At 37.9% G+C, this 27,760-nt stretch overlaps 1 protein-coding gene across 7 annotated transcripts in view; it reads right to left on the bottom strand.

Moving 5' to 3' along the window:
* LOC150089645 (complexin-like) overlaps positions 1-27,760 on the bottom strand; it is a 650,426-nt gene that overhangs the window by 25,227 nt on the left and 597,439 nt on the right. For all 7 annotated transcript variants that reach the window (XM_090389573.1, XM_090389575.1, XM_090389572.1 and 4 more), the window contains one exon: positions 281-444. In XM_090389573.1, the coding sequence (XP_090245699.1) occupies positions 281-444 (164 nt within the window). The remainder of the gene's footprint in view (positions 1-280; positions 445-27,760) is intronic.

The following is a 27,760-nucleotide window of genomic DNA, read 5'->3' as shown; positions in this document are numbered from 1 at the left end:
GATGGGTTTCAATATAAAAAATACATTCCAACAACAAAATATACACAAGTTGTTGTTGTTTTGGTTTTTAGGAGCATTAGCAACTAAGGCCATATTGCTCCGGGATATGCGGTGGTCATTCCCTGACCTTTGCGCATCTCCCGTATTTGGTGGTGACGGGCTCGAACCCCCGTTTAATCAAGAAGCATGTGATACGCACTATTGCTCCTTCCCACCAGGCTACGGAGGTGCCCAAGAATAACTTACTATACATTTTATAATGAAAATATGCTAAATTTACCTTATCTCTGATCTCCTGCCTCATCTTTTCGCGTTCCTCTTCCATCTTCATATGTTTCTCCTTCCTACGCTCCTCGGCCTCTTGAAGGGCCTCCAACCTTTCCCGTTCCTCCTCATCTGCAGCCCCTTTGTCTTCGGAATCTTCGCCGTCGCCGCCCATTTGACCTAAATAATGGGAAAGGAATATCTAACATATAAATACTGACATTACATCTAGAGAACAAGCGGAGAAAGGGATGCAGGGAAATTTTATACTTTCCACTCAAAATAATATATATATAAGAAGCAGAAGGCATTATCACCCTCTTAGCCTATGGATATCTAGGATTAAATCTAAAGGATTAATAAACTGATAGTAATAATTATATGTACAAAACGAAAGTCTAAGACAACGTGTCTTTTTTTTGGGGGGGGGGGGAGGACTAATGCAGCATCTTGCCCTTGATGATTGTGTTAAGCAATAAAGACGCCTCCAAATTCACTGTGCCTTTGACTTTCCATGGATTCTACCCTTTGTTATTAAAAGAAAGCATTCTCTTCCAGAAATTTAAATAAAAGAATACATTAATTCCAACGGAAAAGGTTGCTGGATTAAGTACTTAAATATACCGTAATTATTTTCGTAGCTCCTAATATTAGAAAGGCCTTACTCATTAAGGGGGCCTAAACTGGATTTAGTGATGGGACTTTCACTAGCTTAAATTCTTCATTACTGTTAACAAAACATAAGTGAAATTATAAGTATTCTAAAGCAATTTAAATTTAAGAAATTCATATTCGGGTAGTAAGTAATAACAATAGATTTAGATTAGTTTTTGCATTTTAATAAGTGGAAAACTATCACTCAAGTAATAGGTGCAGTGGATCCACTGTACCTCTACTTTAGTGATTCTAAGAAGACGTTGCATGAAAGAATATTGGATGTACTTTTGAGGTAAGAGTTGCTATACTAACTTTTAATATCCTGCTCAATTCGGAGGTAGAACATCATGCATTTTCTACTTAACAGCAATCATTGAAAAACGTCGGAATGTGTCCCTCAATAAGTATCCAAAGTGCCATTGAATTTTATTTATATATCTTGAATATTAAATTTGTTTTAAAGGGTATTTTGCCTTAAATTAATTTCCTCAGAGTATCATTTATATATAGATGTATGCAATTAAGTGTTATCAGTCCAATTTTTATAACTACTTCTTCCACAGTCAACCACTAAACATAGATAAGGCTTCATTTTCAGTGATTTGATTAAAAAAAAGTGTTAAGAAGAAATTTTAAAATAGTTTTTCAACTTTTAATAATCACTTTCTAGTTTCTTCAATGTATTCCTATATCATTCGAGGCTCAAAACAGAAATGCTGTTCACTGGCTAGTCAGAATTGTGAACCACAAACGTTTCAAATAACTGCTGAAATCACCAGCTCTGAAGCGCGAACAGTCTTTGAAGTTTCTGTACAGAGTTGGTCAGAATCAAGTTATAGTTTCGAACGTAGTATATAATGATATTTGAATGCCATCATATTGATTTATATGATGCCATTCAAAGGATAGAATTATGGAACTGCTGTGCCTTATTTGCTGTGCCACCATACCTAATTCAAGTTCCTCTGAAAAAACTCACCGCATGAAATGATAGCAACCCAAGAATCTCTAATTATAGGCTGATATCAAAATATCACTTTTATTTGCAAATTCTTTAGCAAAACTTATGTTTTCTTCTGTGGCTAGTAAAAGGAATGCAATTTGCTGATGTTATATTAAAATTATTTGAGGAAAGAATCTTTTGCAGAGCACAGTTATAAACACAGGCAATGGTGAAATACAATTATTTTATTTTGAATGTTTCAAGCGACTCTGCCAAACACAACTCTACAAATTTTGCGTTTTGCTCACAGCTGTTACTTATTTTCGTATCAGAATGGATGATCAATGACGCAAGGATATTCAGTAAGCGAAGCTTTTGCTACATCCAGTAGCAAAGCTCGTATAACATCGTCCTCCCCACACCGGGTGGGAAAAGACCCGAGTTCGAATCTGACGACGATAATGACGCGAGGAATTATGGGTCTTTATCACAATGTGCCTGAGTTAGTCGGTCTCAGGCGAGGGAATCATGGTTTTTTTCCCGGAAACTGGGGGTTTTTTGTCCAGAAAACAGAAATTCGACCACAGAACACACAATTTACAGACGTTATATACGGCGCAATATGTCCTTAAAACTCCACAACAATCAGCTGCATCCGCCTAAACAAAATGTCCCTTTTCAGATGATAGAGAATAGGTATCGTATGTCTAAGTGTAGGGATTCGTCGTGAGATTGCCTCTGAGCAAATATACCAAATCTATTGAACAAAAGACTGTTGGCAGATCTTGTAAGTTATCATTTCTCGATAAGCGCAGACTCTAATCCTATAAAAATAATAAGTGACAGCCGAGAAACACTTCATAAAAAGTGCATTCTTATTTCCAGGATGTGGCTTCTTCTGGCATTATTTAAAGACAGCTTCGGGATTCAAAGGATATCCATTACACTTAATAGGCCTATTCATCTACTGTTTCGTTGATGTGTACACGTGGAAGCAAGGAGAGTCACTTTACGCTGCATACTTCGCAGAAACGTAACGCCTTCGTAAGATGTTTTCTTCAAACAATTGAGTCTTCGAACGAACTGTTTCTTCCTTCCCACTGGGACCTTATTAAATTCAGCTTTCCTGTCTCTTTTTTTCTATTCATTCGCTCTGTACACTTGAAATGAAATTGAAGTCGTTCAAATCCTTTCCAGCGTCTCTCACCAGACTAATCTTCTTTACTCTTTTGTTTCTTGTTTAGCCAACCCATTGTGTACTTAGAACGTCGAATTATTTTGTTTAAGGTGGAACGGCAAATATTGTATTGCACAAAAACATTTACTTCTTTTTTTTTTAAGAAATAGGCTGTATGTTACGTTCTGTGTTAAAAATAAGAACAAAGGTATACGATTTCTTTTCGAGTTTCTGTTTACAAACGTATTTGAAAAGAATGAAGCGAATTCCGTAAATGTAATTCGAATTTATGGAGTCAAGATACCGTTGTAAGGTATAGTTTGGAAAATACGTAGAAGAAAGGGTAAAAATTTTACTCGATAGCTTATGTTTTAAAAGTATTTTCAAATGAAATTGCACGAAAACTTAAAATATCACATCTGGCTTCAAAATGGAAGGGCAGAAAAAACGTTTAGCATTCGTTTTTAGTTCAAAAGATTAAATATTGTTATAAAACCGTATACTATTGTATAAAGAATTAAGCATTTCTTTTCTTAGGTTCTTGCTCTAGGTTTTTACATAAAAACAATTGTTAAACCGATATTGCAATGATAACTTCACGTAGCAGTGTTGCATTGCATTGCTTTTTAAGTAGATTTTATTGCTATCGTATTCGGAGTGGAGAAATACTTTCAATTGGAACCGGAGGAGCTTTCATAGCATTTTCCACGTCGTGGCAGAATTAGTCTCTGTCGGTATAGGATTTTTTTGGCTTCCACTCATCCTGGAAACTGGGTTTTTCATCCAACAATAGAAAAAAACGCAATTTTCAAAGCATACTGCTGCATCATGCCTCAGTTGCCTAGGTGTAAATTCTAAATCAAGAATCACCTAACTCCCTAGAACGTCATCATTAAAAAAGGACAACGGTTGCAAGATGAGTTTATATGATTAAAATATTCTAAGAAGCAACTAAGACCACGAGACGTTAACATGCCGTATCTATAAATACGTTACATATGAATATAGACGATTTGTATACATTTGGAGAGATGAAGACCTTTTTTATTCCTTAATTTTGTAAACGCACGTACCAGTTACACTTAAAATCTCAATGTGGGCCACACTGATGCCATAACTCCAAAATAGCTGTGAGATACCTCAACCGATCAAAATCTAGTGCTTTTGAGTTAGAAGCAGACTGATTTTGACGTTGGCATTAATCTGAAAAATGTCTTGGCTAAATGCTTCAATATCCTTTAAGGATTTAATGTACGCAGACATTTTTTTCTGAGTTATAACTCTATAGAACTTGTTGTACATTTCGATACATGCAAAAAGGCCTACGTTTGATTCCAGTCGCGAAGTTGAGAAACATTTCCCATCTGGACAAAAGGAACTTTCTTTTACATCTTGGAAGAGTAATTTTGTCTCAGGAGAGGGTTGTTTGGCGTTTTTCGGTAATATGCCCAAGAAGGTGTGCCTAACCTCAAAATTCCCAATAGCCACCATCGAGACCATGCTATCGGTGAAAGCCAAATTACACCCAACACTTGTTTTAGCGATGAATAATTTTAAATTTGTAATTTTCTTTTTGGTACCAAACTTCTGAAGAACTCATATTAGTGGATAGTCTTAAAGAACAAGCTACAAAGAAACTCAACAGTATAAAAATGTGAATATATCCAGGAGTGTTAAGAGATAACACAAAGCTAGAATGCGCTTAATCCTAAGAAAACTCGGATTATAGGAAAGAAAATCTTCAAAAACCTTAGAGAATTTTTCTAACTAAAAACACTTGAAAATGGAAGATCCAAAGCATCACTTTGTTAGAGTGAAAACTTAAAGGAGTTGAGGATGCAATCGGCTGCGTAACAAAAAAAAAAAAAATATGAAGGATTAAGAAGAGGGAGAGAGAGACGAAAAATGGTCTAAACACCTTCAGTAAGGCTAGATGAAAGACGCGTTCAGTGGAAGGAGACGAGGAGAGAAAATAAAAGCTGCATTTAATGAAGTCTCCGGGGAGCACGAGAAAACACGGCCTCATTATCTCGAGTATTTTCTCCCGCTTTGACGAAAATTCTGTAAGATGTTGAATGTTTTGCGCAAAAATATAAAATCCAACTTTACCGGAAGATCCTTCTCTCCTCGCAAAACGTATTAAAATGACCAAGGGCATATAAGAAAAAAAACCATTTGGGTTTTAGTATTTTTCTCAACTACAAAAGAAAAAATGTTTCAGATTTATTTATTATTTCACATGAGGTGCACACGAAAGGCATTCATATATGCTGCACGACAGGAGACTATGGGAAATCTATTTAGTTCTATTCATTGAAAGTTCTTTCTTTGGGTTTTGCATCTGTTAGATTGGGAAACACTTCCCTTCCTTTTTTATCTGAAGCCTTAAGAAAAATCTTCATTAATCCAAGCTTTATATGCAAAGGAGGAAGAAGAAGCTCTTTTGGTTCAACCAGCAGAACACAATTTAAATTACTTCTACCTGGCAAAAATTCCTCACTCTTTTCCCACTACTGCACAAGATAATGTTTTTCCTCTTGCAGGACTGTCTCATGAACAACAACAGCATTTTGTGACATCTCCATGTACATCAGTGATAATCCAATTATCTTATGATTAGCGAAGTCGTACTTTATTACACTAAAAAACCGTGGACATATGTTCATATTTTTTCTTAATTCCAAGTCAACAGCATGAAGTATAAGAACTGATTGGAATGCATTTCCATTGTGCAGCAAAATTTCTTTTAAACTTAATTTTAACGGATAAATAAATATTCGCCATTAATTAGGATTGTCTTCAATACTCAGTTCCTTCAGAAGAGTTTACTACCTTTGTAGAAATCTATACAGTCTTCATAATAAAATATTTTGAAAACACTTCGTTGTTATGTTTTCGATATACTGTATTAAGTTCCTGCTTCAATGAACTTCCACTGTTGTAATCTAGAACCAAGGAATTCTGCTTGTCCTTTAGATAAGTTGAAATCATGCACGCAATTTAGTGAGGCGAGTTATAATTTTCTAATTGGTATTCCAAGTCTGTTGAAATGCGCGATTCACCAAAGTCTGCAATTCAAAGAATCCTCGCTATATTCATCGCTACTTTCTTTATCCCATGATTTGGAGGAGGTGGTATCGGCAGGTCTTCATTATAAGTAACCGGCCTTGCAGATGATATTGGATTCTGTGCTTGCATTTTCTGGATATCCCTGATATTATTCCATAGAGAGAAATAGTAATCGTCACTGTGGTTGCCGGTTCTGGCCACACTATAGGAACAGTAAAAGGTATACTTTTAATTTTTCCAGTTAGCCATATCCTCAGATTTGTGATGCAGGGTAATACAGCCCAAGTTTTGTCCTGATCCCCAATCGCGCAACAAAATGCACGTTTAGTATTACTGTAGACATTCTTCTTTCGTATATATATATATTTCTTTTGTTGTAAACCCTCAAAACACGTAGCAGAAATTGGCAGGGTGATTCTAATTAGATTAGACATTTTAACAATGAAATGCTAAGCAAAACCCGGAAGAAACACTATGCAATAGATACTCAGATAAACTGCAAACGTACTCACGCTACAACTGTCTTTCCGTCTGGGCAGACAAGTCAGAACATGTTACTCTCCCTCAATATTACTATGTCCAGGTAATAAAACAGATCAGTATCATATCTACTTTCCTAAACAGTAGTAAGTTATGGTTAAATACAGAAACTTGACACGATGTTGTAAGATGTAGATCTTACAAATTAAAATAGAAATATTTGTTTTGCTAAAATAAATCCAGAAAGGGAGTTTTAATGTAAATAACGTTAAAGTTTGAAGAAACACTGGATTTGGGGACGGGAAAGTTAGACGTATATGTATTAAATAGCGGCTAAATGGAAACAAGTAATTTCGAGTAATATAAGAGAGCAAATAGGGACAGCGATGCCATTTGTGAACAGGCGAGAAAGGGTTGCTGAGGGCAAGAACAATTGGACTACGAAGCGTCTCTTTTGATCTAAGCCACCGTTAGGAAGTAAACTGAGTAAGGGCGACTGATATTTGGGTAGTTCGATATATTTAGAAGAGAAGGGTTGGCTTGTACGCTAGGGAGACGGCTGTGGTCCGATGTTTTAGTAAATAGGAAGGAATGAAAAATTAAATAGAACGAGTCCTTAGGATAGGCGTTCCAAACTTGAGGGAAAAAGAAAAGTTTGGAGTTGTTGTTGGAGTGGGGTTTATTAGCGCAAGGGCTGCTATGGCCAAAAAGGTTGGAGGGGGAGTGTAATTGAGCACGTGTCCACTCTGTATCTGATCTCTCTGTGGTCTAAGGGGAGAAAGTCGTGAGTTTGCGGGTTGAAGTGTATTATTATTATTATTATTTTTTTTTTGGTGGTCGGAGTGCACATCTCATGGTAGCAAGATGAAGAAGAAAAAGAAACGAGCAAGAAAGAAAGCCTTGTCCGGCATCGGAAGGCAGTGATCGGCCATGAAGACGGTGGGTAAAGTTAAGGTAAACATACAAGAAAGCAAGCCTGGTCCAGTCTGGCATCGGAGGGCAGTGATAGGGAGATCGGCGCCCCTAGCAACGAAATCGCAAGATGTACCTCCGAAGTTTTGTCGTGCAAGAGACTGCACTTGTGTCTAGGGTCCGGCCCGTTGAGAAATGGCCAGTTGTGCAGATATGTGAGCCAAGAAAAGAAAGAAGGCCTGTCTGAAACTAAGGAGAGCAGAGTGCCCAAGAAATGGAAGAAAGCCTGTTTGCAAGGAAATTGGAAGTAGCGGCCATTCCGGAACGTAAGTCTGTTCCTGTTTTTTTATTGAACCCTGAACTGAAGGACTCATAACCTAGCTCTGTAAGGAATTGAGTGATAGTCCTTGTAAAAAAAGAACATTCCTGTTGTATTAGGCAAGTTAGTTACTAAGGTTGAGATAATTTGTTATGAATGTTAATGATTATGAAATAACGTAAGGTTGGTAAACGGGATGACTAAGATGTTAACTAGAGAGTAATTAAGGTAGAATGGGTGAGCTATAGTAAATATTATTGAAGTAAGAGGATACCGGTTGTAATATATTTCATATGTTAAAGGCTAGAAACAAATACTGTATATAAAAAGAGTAATAAGAGTTTTACTGATGTAAGCGATAAAAAAATGGGGTTGGTTGTGTACGGGGGGCACAACCGCAATCGTTTAAGGCGTGAATCCGTCTTTGTGTTATTAGAGGAAGGGTAAGATGTAAATGAATAAAGTCTTGGTGGTTATAAATGAAGTATAAATTTATTTATCAAAGGCCGATGATAGAAGAAGTAAGATACATATGGCATAGTATTTACATCGATGTTTCTTACAAAGGTTAAAGCTATACAAGTGTTGCCCAGAGTAGTGGACAATGTAGAAATGTACTTCAAGTTGAACTTTTATTTCCAATGATATACGTTTCTGTTCATATTTTCTTCAACTCAGCACACTTATCGGCTTATAACTTTACAAATTTTATTTTATCGGTTATTATTGCTAAATAATATTGTAGATCCTGTTATTCTCTACAAATCGACACCAATTTCAACGTCCTATCTCTTCGCAATCCAAAGTTACACAGCCCAAACGCCGCAGCGGTGTCGCCATTTTCAGTGTTCACGCGCAAGCGCTACCCTTCCCTCCCTCACCGCTGCACCCCCACACTACCCACCATTTTAGATACGGACATAAACCCTCTATCCAACAAAATTTAAATCATTAGATTATCATTTATAGTTTACGAGATATAAGCGCGACAAATCTTGCCATTTTTTTGGTCCCTAGAGTTTTCATAGAGATACCCCCCCCCCTATACCGGATAGAATTTAAAGACGTATTCACGTCAAAATTGGTAATGTAAGAGAATGATTGAGTAATCGTCGAGGATTCATATTAAGAAATAAACTTATGTTAATAATTTGTAAATGAGAATACTTGATGAGAGAGAGAGATAGAGTAGTACTGTAGTATGGTTCAAATATATGCTTGTATGTAAATGCTGTATATAATGTTCATTAAAGTTTTGTAAACAAATGTCTTCAATGTTCTGCTAACACGCGCTTTACACACTCTAGAATTTTCTGTGTGAATTGCAGTTAGATTTGCGTTTTGTGGGCAGTTTGAGACCTCAGTAGGGTTCAAATTAAATAAAAAAAAAAGCAGAACCCCCACAGTGTGAAATTTTAGGAATTATTTTCGAAATATATGCATAAAAATCTGACTACAAGTGGATGTAAAAATTATGTTAGTGTTACTGAAAGAGATCGCTTACTCCAAGGGCTCACAAAAAACATGAGCCATTCTAGAAAGCTACACAAGTAAAGGTTAAAAATTTCTTTCGTAGACTCCTACGGAGTGAGGGATGGACGCTTTTATCGAAATAATGCTACTTGATTTGAACCTTCCAATCAGAAAACGGTATAACCATCGAACCTACTAAACAAGGCGGGCATTTAAATAATTCTGTATGAGACAGTTACTTAACTTCATGCTAGATAGAGTCCATTGTCATAATGGAAGAGTCCTCGTGGTTAGCATATTTGGTATAATCATCGTCCTCCCAGACCGGGTGGAAGAAGAACTGAGTTCGAATCCCGTCAATGGAATCAGGAATTTTTATGGCCCTTTTTCTCAACGTGGTTGAGTTAGTGGATCTCAGAAGACAGCATTGTTTGTTTTTTTTTTCTCCCAGCAAATCAATCCCAAAGCACATACAATTTAAAGACCTATATTATATACGGCGCAATATAGCCGATGCGCCTGAAACCCAACAACAACATAATAGAAGGTTGATCTACAATTTTCTGATTCTAACTATTAATGCAAGGCGATTGCAAATTTCTGTGCTGCTGCTACAGTAAAGTAATGGATAATTGTTGTTAATTACTAAGTTAATGATGAACAGTAATTTCATTAAAAAATTACACACATTTAAGAGCGTGTAAGCAGTCCAGTCTATAGCGCTGTGTTTGCAATGTCTTATTAATATAAAGTGCAAAATGCATGTCTAGTGTATTATGATATTACAGTCCAATTTTTAATACTTTCAGCTCACTCAAGTACTCTTCCTCCACGCGATAAGCAAGTAAGAAGATTCCGATAGACGGCGCTATATGCAATCTTGAATGTAAATTTCCCAGGAGCAAACTTAAAGTGAAAGAGTAAGTAGATTTAATTCATCTAAATTCGCGCTTTAAATTTACATAATGGGAACTGGAATGCGACACTGCAGTTAATGTAATCTCTTGCAGAGACCTTTGCAGGTCCTTAATTCAGGAGATCTACGACGGTCGTAAACTTGTAGAGTTGCTTGATTCTGCTTAAATGATCGGCGTGTCTTATGTCAGATTTCGAACATTTAATCTATTTAAGTTTCTATTCGAAGTAAGTATGTAGCTTAGGAATTGGATTTTCATCACTTAGAAAAACCCCATCCTGCGATTTAATGTTCCTTGATGTTAAATTCTCTCTACATTCGTAATTGTTCCCTAAAAAAAAATTCAAAGACATTTTAAACAAGAAAAAGCTGCTGCATTTCAAAATAGTCAAGAAGTATATTTTATCTTGCCGGAAAGACGAAGCATGGAAAGGTGACTTCTGCAATTCGTCTTTTCTATGTCACTGAACAACACACAGCATATATCTTCAGAGGTCTTTTCAAAGTCGTAAACTATGATTAATATTTTTAAAAATACCAACAGTCGATGATCTTCCAGGTGGAATGCTTCTTCTTTGACAATGATGGAATGTGGTTGTGTCTCGGTTCATGGAATAATCTCACAATAAATCTTTCTCTGGAACTACTTCAAGAATGCGTGAAAAAAAGAACCCCAACGTAAAGTTTGCTATATAATCCATAATAACGGCACAGACATCCGGACTACTGAATTCTGCCAGAGGATCGACACTCCTAAATGAATGTTCTTGAAATTTTTTGAGGATTTCCGATATTGAAACAGAACGAAATATGTATGTGTTGTTTCTAATTCTTTCGAAAAGTTTGCCCATAGTCAACTCTGGCATATTATCCCATTTCGTTCTGTGTTATGCCACCTTTTTTTAATATACGTAATTCCAAAGCCATCAACTTTTATTTCAAAAGATATTCTTCTTCTTATCCCGACTTCCAGTTGAGCATTCAAACCTGGCCTTAAATACTATATTTTTCTATCTGAATTGCTTAAGGCCACTATCAGAGACAAAACTCCCAGGTATCTCCAGTGTGTTGTAATGGTTACAGAACCAAATTGATTGGGCTCTTCCATTGTTAAGACAAAAACTAACGTCATCAATCACCCAATATTTCTTTTCCCTTTGAAATGAACAGCTCGACTTGAAGACATCAACTCTGAGCTAACAGGGATAGATACCAGACTCGGTAAGGTAAGTCATGGAGATTTACCATCATAGTGGATAAGTCCACAAATCAAACAAAACTTGAAGAAATTCCTATAAAACAATTGGCAATTTAGCTATAAAGAGTTCCTCTTATGGACATAACCGCATCAACAGCGGCTCTTCTGATGATTTTCATGTACATTTGATATAAAAAAACAAGAATACGGTAATCCAAATAATCTAAAAGGAAGTTGAATAATGAATATAAAGTTATAAGAGGACCTCTAACAGAATGAATGTCAGGAAGCTAGACTTTTAGGAATCATCACCTGGTCTGAAAAGGCGCTGTCTGATAATATAGTCGATAATTTATTTAATCGTTTAAGACAGCACACGTTGACAAAGTCTTAATACTGTGGGAGCGATTATGATGGGGTGCTATTATTATAGCTAAGATAGGTTTTAAATTATTAGACATCTTCAAATAAAGATCGGACCTAAGGAATTTGAAGCGGTTCAAAAGTGCCGAGTGATACATGTGGCTTGAAATTTCTGTCTTCGACAGCTTCTCGTACCAATTCATCTCAAGGAGCCATGGATTGGCACGAGAATATTAAGTTATCATCCATCAGAAAAGAGTGCAGTCCATTAAGTGATAACTCATTGTGTATGTGTTTAAGAGACAAAGCAACTGAAGCTATGAGAAATCAGTATTTTTTTTGTATTTTCCTGTTCTTTGCGTGCTTCACTCGGGTGAAAAACTATCCGAATGTCGCCTGAAACTGACTAACTTAGCCAAAGCCTATAAAAATTCAACGTGTCATTGAAGGCGTTCGAACTCAGGCCTTTTCCGCCCGATGTGAGAGATTGGTGATTATATCCATTGGACTACTTTCAAGGGCTCTGTATAGGAGAAAACCGAACAAAAATGTATTGACATTAGACACATTCAGCAATTATACTTCTCTTCTCGCCACTAGACTGTATTCATTAGGCACCTATGAGTTTTAATTCTCTCAGAGCAGATGACAGAATTGGCCTCCTTATTTTAGCTACGAACTCAAAGTGCTCGCTCGGTAGAAAAAAATAAAGTGTGTATCCTGTACGCACGAAAGATTATTTTATGTGAAAACATCCTTCTTTTGAAGGGGTTCGCGAAATCCATTTGTAGAATAATATGACGACACAATCGTCCTTACTGAAAGAAGTGTGATTGCAACATGGAGACTACATTGACACACCGATGTAATTTCGATATCATGATTGTGACGTCACAATCATAGTAACTGCAACAATACAAATATTTTAGCGGTACATTCCATTGTTAGATGTCTTCACATCAATATGATCCCGTTTGTAAGAACGTTAGCCTGCCGAAACTCAACTCAGGACGGATATACGCCTGCCGAAACTCAACTCAGGACGGATTTCCATATTCGGACCTTTTAGAAAGATTTGTTGAGCATTCCAAAAATCATTACATCTTTGTCCGTCCGCTGCATGTAATAGCTCTTCTCAGTGGATGGATTTTAAGGAAATTTTATATTTCGCTCTGTAAAAAAGATTATTGACCCTTCTTAAGTTTCATTAAAGTCACAATAATAGAATTTTAGCAATTATTATTAATTTCTTTAATATAAATATCAAATGGGCTATTTATATGCTTGCTGACATGCGCAGAAACGAAATTTTCTCTATTCCAGCATGAATAGTGCTTTTTGCTATAAATCGTAGATTATCAACTTTTGCTAACACGCCTGCGCCTGAAACTAAATGCGCTGCGTACATTACCTTTTTTTTTTTTTTTTGCTGAACATGATTATTTGCATTTCAATTGATGGATTTTAGCTGAACATGTCTGTTAAATAGACTGCCCACAACCCACCTTATGATGGTGGATGGCGCGGCTGCCCCACTAACCCCCTTCCCTCAAGAGGAAAGTCCGCAGCGAAAACGCTGCGGAGTTTAGTCTTCTCGCGTCCCTAGCCCTATCAAATTTTCGTGTACCCCTTGTCGCGAATGGCGGTTTGTCTGTTGTGAGGGGAAAACCGGAGTCAATCCCGGTGAGAAACCTCACGACCACGGTTTGAGACCGCCAAACTCAATACTGAATGCCCCTGGGAAAATCCCCATGAGGGTAGCAGCTGGAATCGAACCTCGACCAGCTATTCAGCAAGCCAGCAACGTTGCCACTAGGCCACCGTGGCCCCGTATGCTCTCGCTTTAATTTCGGTATTTCACATCACAATTCTCACAAGTCACGTGAGTATTGTGACGTCATTTGCTAAACCTGTTATATTCCACCACATAGTTTTCATGCAGAAGCTACAATGTCCTCATCGGAAGTCAATAAGTGATGGTTTCTCAACAACGATGGTGACACCGCAGGCCAGTAGTCGTTGAATTTCCGGATTTCAATTATGATTGGTGCCTGCCTGGTAAAAACTAGGCTGGCAAGATCTGTAAAGTAAAATTCATCCCGCATCTCACTAAGGGCTAATCCCAACAGGAGTAAGGGATGCACCCATTCGTCAGTAAAACCTGTTTGGCACCAATGTGCGAGCACTGATCACAGCTGTACATTTTAACAAACCGGCAAACTTGTGATTTATCGAATAGTTCAGATGGTTAAACGTTGCCGGTGCTTCTACAACATTTAATCATTGCTAGGAGTTTAATAGTTGGTGTTCCGCTTGGATATACAACAGTGAACGCATCCTGATCGCATTAATCTTCGAAGCCACCCTCTCAGATGTCCTCTCCATCATACCAAGATTAATGCGAAGTCACCAGTCACAGTTTATATTAATCGAAACATAATATAATAACGAACGAGTCTGTCTGTCTCAGATAAAGACGAACTGTTGTCACAGCACAAATACTGTGGTAAAATGCAGACAACTGTGCAAATAATCTACAACTGCATTACCAATCTGCTGGAGTGCATCTGTTAGTACATCTAGTTACCTAATGACCACGCTGTAACGAGAATTTCCTGCAAATTACAAAGACATGCCAAGTTCTAAGATGATAATTGGTCTGCAGCCAACTAACCTTTCACTTATTCCGTGTAATGCAGTGCCCGGTGTGAATCCCCCCCCCCCCAACCTTTCCCCGTGGCTTTAAACGAAGCAGAACATCCGACGCGATATTTTAGCTCGTGTCTTATATTAGACTTTAATTCTTGCTAACCACGTATGTATTTAGGGTCCAGTGACGATAACTAATGACTTCGTTGCCGAGCGTGACGAAGTAACTTATGGCTCTCGTGAATATAGGAATATTAACTAGTGGCCATTCATTTATATTTCTTAAGTAAATTGGCTGTGGTCGTGTCATTAAATTGTAAATAGGAGCGTAACGCCGGTTGGTGTCCAAGTCCTTGATTATAGAGCAGTTAGTACAAAGGCGTCGTATTTGGAGCATCATAAACCAAGTCGTTACATCTTCCGGTGTGCTTCTATGCATATTAAGTTTTAATACAAAGCAAAGATTAAGAGGGGAAACGTTGCTTGTGTCTTCTTTAGTTGCTATCCATTTGGTATAAGGTTTTCCGCACAGAATGTAGTACAGATCTCTCGTTCAAATTTACTTTTCTATTATTTTTTAATCCATAACCATATCTTGACTTAACTTTTATTCATCGAGGTCGTATCACTTTTCACCTGTTGCGTGTGCTTTTAATGTGAAAACATCTATAGCGGAATGTAACGGAAGTTTATCAATGACGTCACGCGACTGGTGTGAAATACCGAAATTAAAGCGATAGCATACGGGACCACGGTGGCCTTGTGGTAACGTTGCAGCTAAGATCCGTTTATTAAAATGCGAATAATTATGCTGTTCTGCAAAAATAAAGGTAGTTAATGCGCGCTAGCAAAAGTTAATAATTCACAATTTACACTAGAAGAGAGAAAATATCGTTTCTGTGCATGTCAGCAAGCATACTATCCAGTGCTTCACCTGCAGTATATGGATAGCCCATGTGATATATATTCCAAAAAAGAAAATAATAATAATTGCTGCAATTCTATTGGTATGATTTTAATGAAACATAGGAAGGATCTTTTTCTTACAGAGCGAAATACAATATTTCCTTAAAATTCATCCACTGGGATGAGTTATTACATGCAGACGGACGGACAAAAATAATAATTGCAGCGTTTGTATTAGTCCGATTTTAATTATATTTGGAATACTGTACAAATCTTTCTAAAAGGTCCAAATATAAATGTACTGAGAGTTGAGTTATTACATGCTAGTGGGGGGGGGGGCAGTCGGGGTTGAAGGCAATAGGCGCATTATGCATATATATGCTAACGTTCTTAAAAACGAGCAGTTAATTGCTTTTAATTAAGGTGCGTATGCTTATTTTTATTTATTTTTGATTTGAAAACATCTACAGCGGCATCTAACAATGGAAATGTTGTGGTCAAATATTTGTATTGTTGCAATAATACTAAGGACATATGATTATGACGTGACCACAAGGTTATTACATTTAACATGACGAACGGTCAGTCAGCTGGCAGAAACCAGCCTAATTGCTTCATAAGATATGCCATCAACTGGGAAGTCTTTGACTACTCTCTAAGGTCTCTCCTGCAATACCCCCTTTGCCGGGTGGGTAAAGTGCCTGCCTAGCAACCCAAAAGTCGCAGGTTCGAATCCCGCCTCGGGCTTTGATCAAAGTACTGCAAAAACCTTGGGAGGTGCAATATGGCCACAGAAGCCCATGCGCCAACAACTACCAAATAAAAAAAAAAAAAAAAAGCAACAACCCTCAGTAAAGTTGTCTGTTACCTCCAAGGCGGAGCTGGTCACCCACATTATAACAACAGCCAGTAAGGAATCCATTAAAAAGCAGAGAAGACTCTCCAAGAGTGTTCCATGGTAGTCTACGGAACTTTAGCATTAGCATTAGTAGAGGCATTTGATGCAAGAAAGCAAGCTTATGCAGCATCAGCCAAAAAAAAAAAAAAAAAAAAAAAACCCACTTCCACTTCACCCCTCTGTTCGTTCAAAATACCTGTCCAGCTGAGCCTTAAACTTATTTAGGCTATCAACCTCCACCACAAGGGATGGCAGTCTGTTCCACCAACCAACCACCCGCTGGCTAAAGGCAAATTTCCGCACGTCTATCCTACATCTGTCTTTCCTCAATTTGAATTTATGCCCTCTCGGGTGATTTTTCTGAGCTAGAGGAAGAATCCCATCAGCATTGAGCATGCTTAAACCATTCAAGGCTTTATACACCTCTATCAGATCACCTCGCTGGTGCCTAGTCTCCAGACACTGTAATTTGCAAAACTTAAGCCTTTCTTCGTAAGAGCACCCCTTTGTTCCATTCACTAATCTTGTTGCCCTTCTCTGTACTCGTTCCAGCAGCTCTACATCCTTCTTGAAATGAGGCCTCCAGACCTGTATACAGTACTCTAGGTGTGGCCTGACCATTGCCTTATACAATGGAATAATCACCTCCTTATCCCTGCTGGAAAAATTCCTGTATATCATTGACAATACTCCATGAGCTACTCTTGCAGCCCGTCTGCACTGCTCCGAGAACTTCATATCTGCCTGCACAATCATCCCCAGGTCCCTTTCATTCTCTACCACTGTCAGTTTAGTACCACAGAGTTGATACGTTGCTCTGGGGTTGCTGTTTCCCATGTGTAGTACTTTACATTTGTCAATGTTAAACTTCATTTGCCACCTCTCAGCCCATCTGCTCAACCTTTCCAGATCCTGTTGCAGCAGCATAGTGTCAGTAGTGTCCTTGACAACCCTGCCAACCTTTGTATCATCTGCAAACTTGGACATTAAGCTTGATATACCATCATCAATATCATTTATAAATACAGAAAACAATAATGGACCCAACACTGAGCCCTGAGGGACTCCACTAATAACATTAGTCCACGATGAGCAGTGTCCATTGTTTAGCACTCTCTGTCTTCTCCCCCTCAACCACCCCTTTATCCATAGCAGCAATTTGCCTCCAATGTCACACTGCTCCAATTTGTGTAGCAGTCTTCCATGTGCAACAGTATCAAAAGCCTTTCTAAGATCCAAGTATATAATATCAAAGTTATTCCCTGCATCCAGTTCTTTTGTGACTGCATCATAGTATCCAATCAAGTTGGTCAGGCAAGACTTCCCCTTAACAAAACCATGCTGTGTCTGAGCTATAACTGACGTCTTGTCTAAATGATCCTGCAGTGCTTCTTTAACCAGTGCCTCCATTAATTTTCCTGGAACAGAAGTTAAGCTCACAGGTCTATAATTACTTGTGTCAGCCTTTGATCCTCCTTTGTGAATTGGGGTCACATTTGCACATTTCCAGTCTATGGGTACCTCCCCTGAGTCCAAGGAAGCTCTCATAATTATGGCTAAGGGTTTGCTTACTTCCTTTGCTGCCTCCTTTAATATAACTGGATAGATCTCATCCACCCCGCGTGCCTTTCTTGTGTTTATCTTCAACAGTTTTTCCTCCACTTTACTCCCAGTTATTTCAAGATTCTGTAGTTTACTGCTAGAGTTGAATACACCTCTGGCATTCCCCTTGCTGAATAACTCCTCATGTGTGAATGTCGATGCAAAATATTCATTTAGTTTGTTAGCTACCTGAGCAGGATCATCAACAGTTGACCCATCAATATCAAGTGGACCAATCTGATTCATCCCCTTCCTTCTAGAGTTTACATAAGTAAAGAACTCTTTGCTGTTTTTCTTTGCATCCCTTGCCAAGAATTTCTCGTAATCTGCCTTCGCCTGCCTAACCTCCTTTGTAACTTGGTTGCATATCAACTTGTATCTATCATAGGTTTCTGTGTCACGTGTTAATTTGTAAGTATCCCATGCATTTTTCTTCTCTGCCATATGCCTCATTAGTTCATCTGACATCCATTTTGGCCTAAACCTTGAACAATATTTCTTAGTTGGTATGTAAAGCCTAGCAGCTTCCAAGATAAGTTCTTTGAATGCTTCCCATTTTGAATTTGCTGTTGGTAACATCATCAGTTGGTCCCACTGTATAGAATTTAAATACTGTCTCAGTCCATCGTAGTCGCCTTTACGGAAGCAATAACCCTTCCCTTTACCCCTAATGGTAGTTACCTCTTTCAGTAAATCCCACTTCAGCACACTGTGATCACTGCCACCTAGTGGTTCATTTATCTGCAGATTCTTAATGCATGAAGAATCACTGCTGATAATCAAATCAAGAGTATTACTCCCTCTAGTTGCCTCCCGAACATGCTGATGTAGAAAACAATCATCCAATAAATCCACAAAAGCCCTGCTAGTGTGTGAGTAACCAGCCCCCAAATTCCAGTCAATATCTGGGAAATTAAAATCTCCCATTATAAGACTCTCTGATTTACTGGCCCACTCTATTTCCCTGTACAGTTCCTTATTATACTCATCAGAGTCATTAGGCCTATAGCACACTCCTACTCTCAATTTTGAACCCCCAATGCTTATGTCACACCAAACTGACTCAACACTGCACTGTCCAGCGATGTCGACTGGCTTCACTTCCTTGGTTTTTATGTGTTTCTTAACTAATAGCATAACCCCTCCCCCCTTCCTATCCTGTCTATCCTTTCTGTAGACGTTGTACTCCCCAAATTGCATTTCTGCATCCCTTATATCTGTGTGACACCACGTCTCTGATATCCCAACAATATCTGCCTTTGATGTTTTGAGCAATACCTCAAATTCATCAAATTTATTTACTAAACTCCTAGCATTTACTAAACTCCTAGCTTTCTTCGCTCCAGTTCGAACTGAAGGCTGCAAGAAGAAGATTTAAGAGAGTATGTAGAAGGGTTTCTCCCTAGCAGGCTGAGCCACTTTTAGAACAATTCAAAATCTTAAGAAGGCAATATGTAAACACCATATACTACCAAGAAAAAAAAATCCATTTGTAAAACCTAGTCCCGACTGAGAGCAACAAGGTTCCCTGAGGCCTTGTGCATGAGATAATCAGACATACATTTAGTACTCCGAACCTCATAGACTCCATCAACATGCAAGGGACACTCGAAACTACTACCTGGCTGGATACCATGAGCAAATTACTTGATTAACTGATCACTGAAGACCAACTATACCCCAGGGAGCTTTCCAGTAACTAGGTGGCCAGATGAAAAACACAGCAACACCATATTCACGATACCCACACTACTTATACCTTCTTCTGGCCTTCGCAGATTTTGCTACTTCACAGTGACACTTTTATGCGGTTTTGGGAGGACCGCTTACAGTAAGCACTACATCCATTATGTGACGTCACAATCATACTTCCTTATGATTGTGACGTCATACTATTCTACAAATGGATTACGCTAATCTCTTCGTAGTAGTGGCATGCGATTCAAGAAAGCAAGTGAATGAGCTTATGCAGCATCAGCCAAAAAAAAAAAAAAAACACACACCATTCCCTCCAAATGCCTGTCCAGTTCCTCCTGAAATTTATTCAACCTATCAACTTCCACAATGACAGATGGAAGTTTGTTCCAGCAATTAACCACCCACTGGCTAAAGGCAAATTTCTGCACATCTAATCTACATCTGTCTTTTCTTAATTTAAATTTATGCCCCCTTAGGTTCGTAATCTGAACAAGTGGAAGGATCCCATCAGAATTCAACGTGCTCAACCCATTCAAGGCCTTATGCACCTCAATCAGATCACCGCGCAGGGTGTCTAGTCTCCAGCCACTGCAATTTGCAGAACTTAGCCTCTCTTGGTAAGAGGATCCCTTCATTTCCTTCACCAATCTTGTTTCCCCTTCTCTATACACGCTCAAGTAAATCTACATCCTTCCTAAAATGAGGCCTCCAGACCTGTACGCAGTACTCAAGGCGTAGCCTGAACATTGCCTTATACAGAGGGATAATCACCTCCTTTTCCCTTCTAGCAAAATTCCTATATATCATTGACAAAACCCCATGACCTTCCCTGGCAGCCTGTCTGCATTGCTCAGAAAGCTTCAAATCTGACTGCACAATTACTCCCAGGTCTTTTTCATTTTCTACCACCTTAAGTGTAGTGCCACACAGTTGGTACGTTTCTCTGGGGTTATTTCTACCCATATGCAGTACTTTGCATTTGTCAAGGTTAAACTTCAGTTACCACTTCTTAGCCCATCTGCCCAAATTATCTAGATCCTGTTGCAGTAGCACACTGCCATTACTAACCCTGCGAACCTTTGTATCATCTACAAACTTCGACATTAAGCCTGATACACCTTCATCAATATCATTGATAAATATACAAAACAACAGTGGACCCAACACCGAACCTTGTGGGACTCCACTAATAACATTAGTCCACGAAGAGCAGCACCCATTGATTACCACCCTCTGTCTTCTGCCACTCAACCAGCCTTTTATCCATTGTAGAAACTTACCCTTAGTACCATTCTGCTCCAATTTGTAGTCTTTCATGCGCAACAGTGTCAAAAGCTTTCCTGAAATCCAAGTATATGATATCAAAATTATTTTTTGCATCCAGTTCCTTTGTAACCACATCATAATATCCTATCAAATTTGTCAGACAAGACTTTCCTTTAACAAACCCATGCTGTGTCTGAATTATTGCTGCAGTCTTGTCTAGATGATCCTGCAATGCATCTGTAACCAGTGACTCCATTATTTTACCCAGAACAGAAGTTAAACTAACTGGTCTGTAATTACTCGTGTCACTCTTTGATCCCCCTTTGTGAATTGGGGATACATTTCCACATCTCCAGTAAATGGGGACCTCCCTTGATTCCAAGGATGCTCTCATAATTATGGCCAAGGGTTTGATTAGTTGCTTTGCCGCCTCCTTTAATATAACTGGATAGATCCCATCCACCCCAGGTGCTTTTCTTATGTTTAACTTCAACAATTTCTCCTCCACTTTGCTTTCAGTTATTACAAAATCATTAAGTTTCCTGCTACAATTTGATAACCTTCTGCCATTTTCAAACCTTAATAATTCCTCATGTGTGAATGTAGATGCAAAATACTCATTGAGTTTGTTTGCTATCTGAGCAGGATCATCAACAGTCGAACCATCGATATCAAGTGGACCAATCAGAGTCATCCCCTTCCTCTTAGAGTTTATATAAGTAAAGAAATCCTTGCTGTTTTTCTTAGCATCTTTTGCCAAAGATTTCTCGTAATCTGCCTTCGCCTGCCTAACCTTTGTGACCTGATGACAGACTAGCTTATATCTGCCATAGGCTTTTGAGTCGCTTGATAATTTATATGCATCCCATGCATTTTTCTTCTCTGTCACGAGTCTCATTAGTTCAGTTCGTTTTCACATGAAACATCTTTCATGCGTGCAGGTACACACGCTTCAATTTTTTTCACTCTGTGGAATCAATTTTGACACATTGAAGTAATCATCAGTATATACCTCGGTTGAAAATATTGGACTTTTCACAGTAATGAAAGTCGTGGAATGCACTGAAATAGATTCTATTATAAAGTGACATGGAATAGTGAATGAGCAAACATAATGAATGGTCTCACTTAGAAAGGAACTCGCAGGGTGGCTTTTTTTTTGTAAATTTTCACCTAGGCAGATGAGATCACCAATATGAGGTATAAGTAATTGTATTCTGTGGTCGGTGTTATCGTTTTGTTGAATTGAAACTGGAGCATAAGCACAAGATAGACGTAATCCATATTGCAGCTTAACATCGCTTCGTTTGGTTATATAATAGACAAATAAATAAAAATAAACTTATGTGTGTCTTAATTTGGTCCATCAGTAATAATATTAGTGAAAGTTATCTGATGAGTGATGCAACGCCAAAACAGCATTTATGGTAGAGGGGGGGGGGGCGGTTAACATGCGATTGAAATACTCCCAATGAAAGGTACATAACGCGTTCTGTGATGACCAAGTATTATGTAACTTCTCCATAGCTCACAAAAGGAAATAGAAATAAATGAGAGGGAAAAAACAACTCTTTGTACCATCCTTTGCTCAACTCGTGCTGGATACCATAGGAGTGTCCTAAAGACTATGCTGTTTACTGTGTTGCAATGTCAAGTATCGGATAATTTTAAAACTCACCATTATGAATTCCTGGCAGTGCCTACTTCACAAGAAATCATTACATCAGGATGGAAATGCTAAAAACGGAATTTACTGATTAAGTAGTAGGAGATGCGGTACTCATGGTTCCGTGCACTCAATTAGTCTTCCATTGATTCACATATCCAAACACATCTATCAGATGGGATGGAGTAGGAAGGACCGGTACCAAAATCCAGTACTCGTGTTTTCTGTCCGTGGTAAATTCAAGAAGATCAACTTCATGTATCTCAAGGGTATTACCACTGGAGGTGTTTGGTCTGGTAAGAATTTATCACTGTGATGAACTCTCTGAAATTGAGGACTGGCCAATCCAGTTGTTTTACGCTTCTTTGAGTTTATCGACCTCGTGATCTCGTCGACGATGCGAGGAGCTTACTAAGGCCTTTTCATATAGGAATGAGTTAGTATGTCTCAAGTGAAAGATGATGAGGTCCTTGGATTTTTAAATGCATCACATAAATAGATAACGCACCCCTTGGCATTAATTCAAACAGTACAATTCATAATTTATCTTTCAGGAAGACTCTTGTTCTCTAATAAAGACATTTCTTTTCGTTTCTAGACCCTTTTAGCAAATGTTCTTTAAAATTACTTTCTCAGAATCTCAAAGAAAGATTTCAGAAGTCTACTTTATATTAAACAAAGAAATCACCGACCAGCAAACATTTTTACAAAGTACAGCAATTACGCAGTCGCACAACCGCAATAAATCTCACTCAGGCTACGTCTGGCACAGATGTAGACTATGGACTAACATGCCAGCTAGCTATTCGAGTCGAAACAAAATCAAAACAGCGCGTGGTTATTTAGGATCTAAAATAAGAATCCGATACAATGTCTCCTTCCTAATATATCTTACGAGCCAGTCTAACAAAATTAACCGTTAAGAGAACAATTTTCTTATTTTAAAATTAGGTTTCAGCAATCGAGACAACAATCTCATGGGAGATTTTTTTTTCTGTTGGCAGCAACAAATTATAATTTATTTCGCTATAGATAAATCCTGTGTGAAATGTTTTAAAAAATATCTGGTGAATTTTTACCACACACTATTCGTTTAACTTGTAAGCCAGCCAACAAGCTAGAATAAGTAGAGAATTTAGAGGGGAGTAAAAGACAAAATTGTAAGTATCAATTTCTGGACTGGAATTTGAATCTTTGGCAACAAACAGTTATATTTTGTCCAACTATCGGGAAAGCAGAAAGCGATAAATCGGTTAGGTACTCAAAATTCTACTCGGAATTCATAATTACAGGTTTCCAATTCAAAATTAAATATTTTTTATGAACATTCGAAAATCAAGATGCTTCTGGCTAAAGGACTGCGTCGAATTTTATTTTTCTGTATGCAACCAGTCAATTCAAACCATGGGAATCTTTGCATGGCGCATCGAAAATGCTACGTACTGCAGCAGAATCTGTCGATCACTAGTGAAGGGTGCATGGTTCCACTCGGGAAACTCCGATTTTTCATCCCAAAAAGATAGGAAACCGAACGAGAAATATATGAAATTTTCAGTCAAAATAAATAAATACACAAAATGGATCCGCTGTAATATTTCTTAGTGTGGGATTTCTTCAAAAGGAAACCCAACTTAGTGGGGTTGAAGTGGTTATCAACGTACTATATGAGTTGCATCATATAGTCCTGGCTTGCAATATTCTTAAGGCCCTGAAGAGGGCAAATAAAGGTCATCTCTTTCGCCCGGGCGATGAGGAAAAGGGGCCTCTTCGTCCTAGCTGAAAGCTGCGGCCACTTACCTTTAAATACGCGTCTTTTATATATTCGAAAATTCAGTTTAATTTAAACAGCGTAACAGGAAGCTTTTTCTCAAACATTTAAAGAGAAAAAGCTTTCGGTTATTATCCTGTCATTAAGTCGCTAGTGCGCAGGATATCTTTAAAATTATTAAAGGAACAACTTGTGAAGATTATGATGAAGAAATAAGAAATTTAACACCAAAATAAGGCGGCAAATTTTATCTGGGTCAATCCTATTATATTACGCTAATAGGACACCCACTCAGTGACACCCCGACATAAGTTCCTTGGTTAATTTACTAAACAGGCAACGTGTCCATGACGCCAATAGATACTAAACGTATTTTATACAACAGCATTTTCTGCTCTTTGATGTACATACTAAAAATACCTTAGTGCTGTATTTCTTCTATTATTTAAAATCCCAGAATACCTACATTTATTTTGACTTTTGAAACCACAAACATATCATAATTAGCCTTTCGGCTGAGATAAACTTTCTTTGTAAACAATCTTTTATGCGCTACGTCTTCTTAGAGATGCACGTATAGTCGAACCTAGATGCAGTGCATGTTGCCAATATCGTAGTTTCTTATATGTGGGAAGTTCTAAGGGTCATTTGAAGATGCTATCTTGTATTGTTCGAATTTCAAATACTGTGAAAAGGACAGCCGTATATTGGGTCACGTAGCCATAGATACTGCGAAAATGTAACTACACGTAAAGTACGTTGTCCATTTATATTGACCCAGCACGTGAATAGCATCTACAATGGTTATAAATTACGTTGTAGTAGAGTCTGCATTGCCGGCCAGTTACCTTGGAGACGGTTGCTGGTACTACTTATGATGATTGCAAGAATCGCAGGGTTATAAAGCAAAGAGGTCAGAGAGATAAGATACTCTGGCCTGACATGTTGTACGCTGATTTATTCGGGCTATTTAGTGGGCCGATCAGTGTGTGATCAAGTATGGAGGAAGGTGTTTTATTGTTTCTTTTTCAGTCGTGGCCGGTTACAGATCTTATCAAATTTTCAGGGCCGTCCTTCAGAAACAGATGTAAAGAAGGAAATTGGCAATAAGTAGGCTTGAGGGCTTCTTTCAGAAGAACCCCTGCTGATAGAAGGTTCGATAACACCGCGATAGTTGTGTAGATGGGGTATTTCAGTGAAGTGTATGCCATGTGACCTGATTTCTTTTTGTTTCTTTTAATAAAAATGCCAATCACATAAATAGTATTACAAAATACGCTAGTGGTTATTTAAATAACCTATAAAGAATACAAAAGACCAAAACTGAAGCAGGAATAAATATAGAAGTTTCTGAAAGATTACTGTCTATTATTGTTTATTCGGAAAAAAATTCTATTTTTACCAATTTATTTCCTCTGAAACATTGGTCATCTTGCAGAAGCTTTGTACAATTAACTCTGAGACACATCTATAAAAGAGTTAAAAGTGACGACCATTTCTAAAATTTTAAAGGTTTTAGAAATGGTGGTCATTTTTAACTCTTCTTTAGTGCTGCATCTGATACGTACAGTTATTGCAGCTTTTGCCATATAGTAGTGTATCTGTACAAATGTTATTATTGTTAAATACGGATAGACGCCATATTTTTTCATTAATCACCCTTGAATGATACAGAACTTAACGCTCATAAGATTATCCAATGGTTAACCGTTAACAAATGTACCCTAGCTGCTACTATTTGGAAATATTTCCTTTGTGAGATTAAAGAAATTTAATAGGCTTATTTTTACAAATTGTGTTTATATTATGTATAAATAAATACGTAATTTATATTTCTTCCTATCTCTGTAGAATCTTGTTACCCTGTACAAACTTTCTTCTGTGATACTCTTTCGTGCGTACAGGGTACACACGCTTTATTCATTTATTTTTTATATTTTTGCACCCGGAAACCGTATGAATGAACCAATTTAACCAATATTTCATTTCGAGAAATTAAATAGGAGTTAACTGGTGATAACCCAAACTGGAAACAAAAAATCGCCACTATTAAAAATCGAGTCAAAGTATCTCAAATACATTAAGACTTGAAATCTTATTGTATTTGGAAAATAAGTCGATTAGTTAAGAATATTAGTCAAGCCAAACAATACCACTGAATGATAATTTATTTGGAACAGGTGGGAAAGATTTGGTTCCGGTTATTTACATTTCCTCAAGAGCAACGAAGGTCATGTGGCATCAGTATCCTATAAATCGAGTGCATTCCATGAGTTTTCTTGTTACGTTTCTTAAAAAAAAAACCCAAGTTTCCAGGAGAAGAAACTTTGCAGCCCATGATCCAGATCGACTAGCTCAGCCAAAAAAGGTCATACAAATCCCTGCAAAGAACATAATTGTCAATTTCAACCGTAGAGTGGACATCCAGGCCTTTTCCACTCGGTACGAGAGCAACGAAACTATCTACTGCGCTACTTTCGAGAAGTGGTAAAGATCGACTTGTGTGTTGGGGCTTGCTGAAAAAATCATTTACTGCTTCATGCAGTTAAAACAGATTCAAACAAGCTATAACACTAGTTTCTTCATCCACGTGGATAAATGTGTTGCTGTCTGCTAAGAGAAAAAAAGAACAAAAATCGTATCTCCATGTACTTAAGACTGGTAACTGAATTTGCTAAATAGAATTTCCCCACTTTCAGGTTTCAAGAAATGGTCACTTAACTGCAATTTACAAGAACTCTTGGAAGTTTTCAAGAAACACTTACGCACTCACAAAAGGACATCATACAAACTGCAGTCATCGGCTTACCGGTTTTATTCTCCAGGCATCTGGAGTACTTCACTTTCTTTTACGTTCTGAGAACGTGTGCTTAAGTCTGAAGATGAAGAAGTAAGAATCCGAAACATGGTTTTATTTGACTTTCATCGTAAGGCCATGGTGAAGAGAGAAAAAAAAAGGAGGAAGAGTGAGGAACACTTACTACAGAAATACGATATTATTACGCAACATCTTTCTTAATTCCTGCTTCGATTAATTTTTTTTCGTGCCAGTTCTTAAAAATTAAAATAAAAAGAGCCCAACCGCCTACTTAATTAAAAGGTAGGAAAGAGTGCCACAAGGATTATATGATTATCGTCTTGACTTAAAGAGTCCACTCAATATACGGTGGATTTCTGAGAACGAATCGGCCAACGGTGGCAATCTAGTCACTGCCCTTTTATGCGCTGTACGGTCTTACAGGTCATTGCTAAGTTTTAAGGAACGTGTACTTTCCAATTAGGTGGGCGTTTCTTGCTCGTGCACCCTTAATGTAATTATAGTTAACCGAGATAAGTGCTCGCACTTTAATTTCATCTCAGGATTTGCGATTTAAGGATTTTACATAACGGGCAAAGCAAAAGCGATGTTTGCCACGCGCAAAATCATGGTACTGCTAATCTGATGTAGATTTATATTTTTATTCCTCTGAGCTTAAAACTGCAAAACTGTTTAAAGCATCTAATATAATAGCATGCCTGTTAGAGCACCGTAAACT

Source organism: Mastigoproctus giganteus, chromosome 2 (genome assembly GCF_048544385.1).
Source record: "Mastigoproctus giganteus isolate SK-2022 chromosome 2, ASM4854438v1, whole genome shotgun sequence".
Taxonomy (NCBI): Eukaryota; Metazoa; Arthropoda; class Arachnida; order Uropygi; family Thelyphonidae; genus Mastigoproctus; species Mastigoproctus giganteus.
Note: the sequence above shows the minus strand (reverse complement) of the source record. Positions and strands in the feature narration are given on the sequence as shown.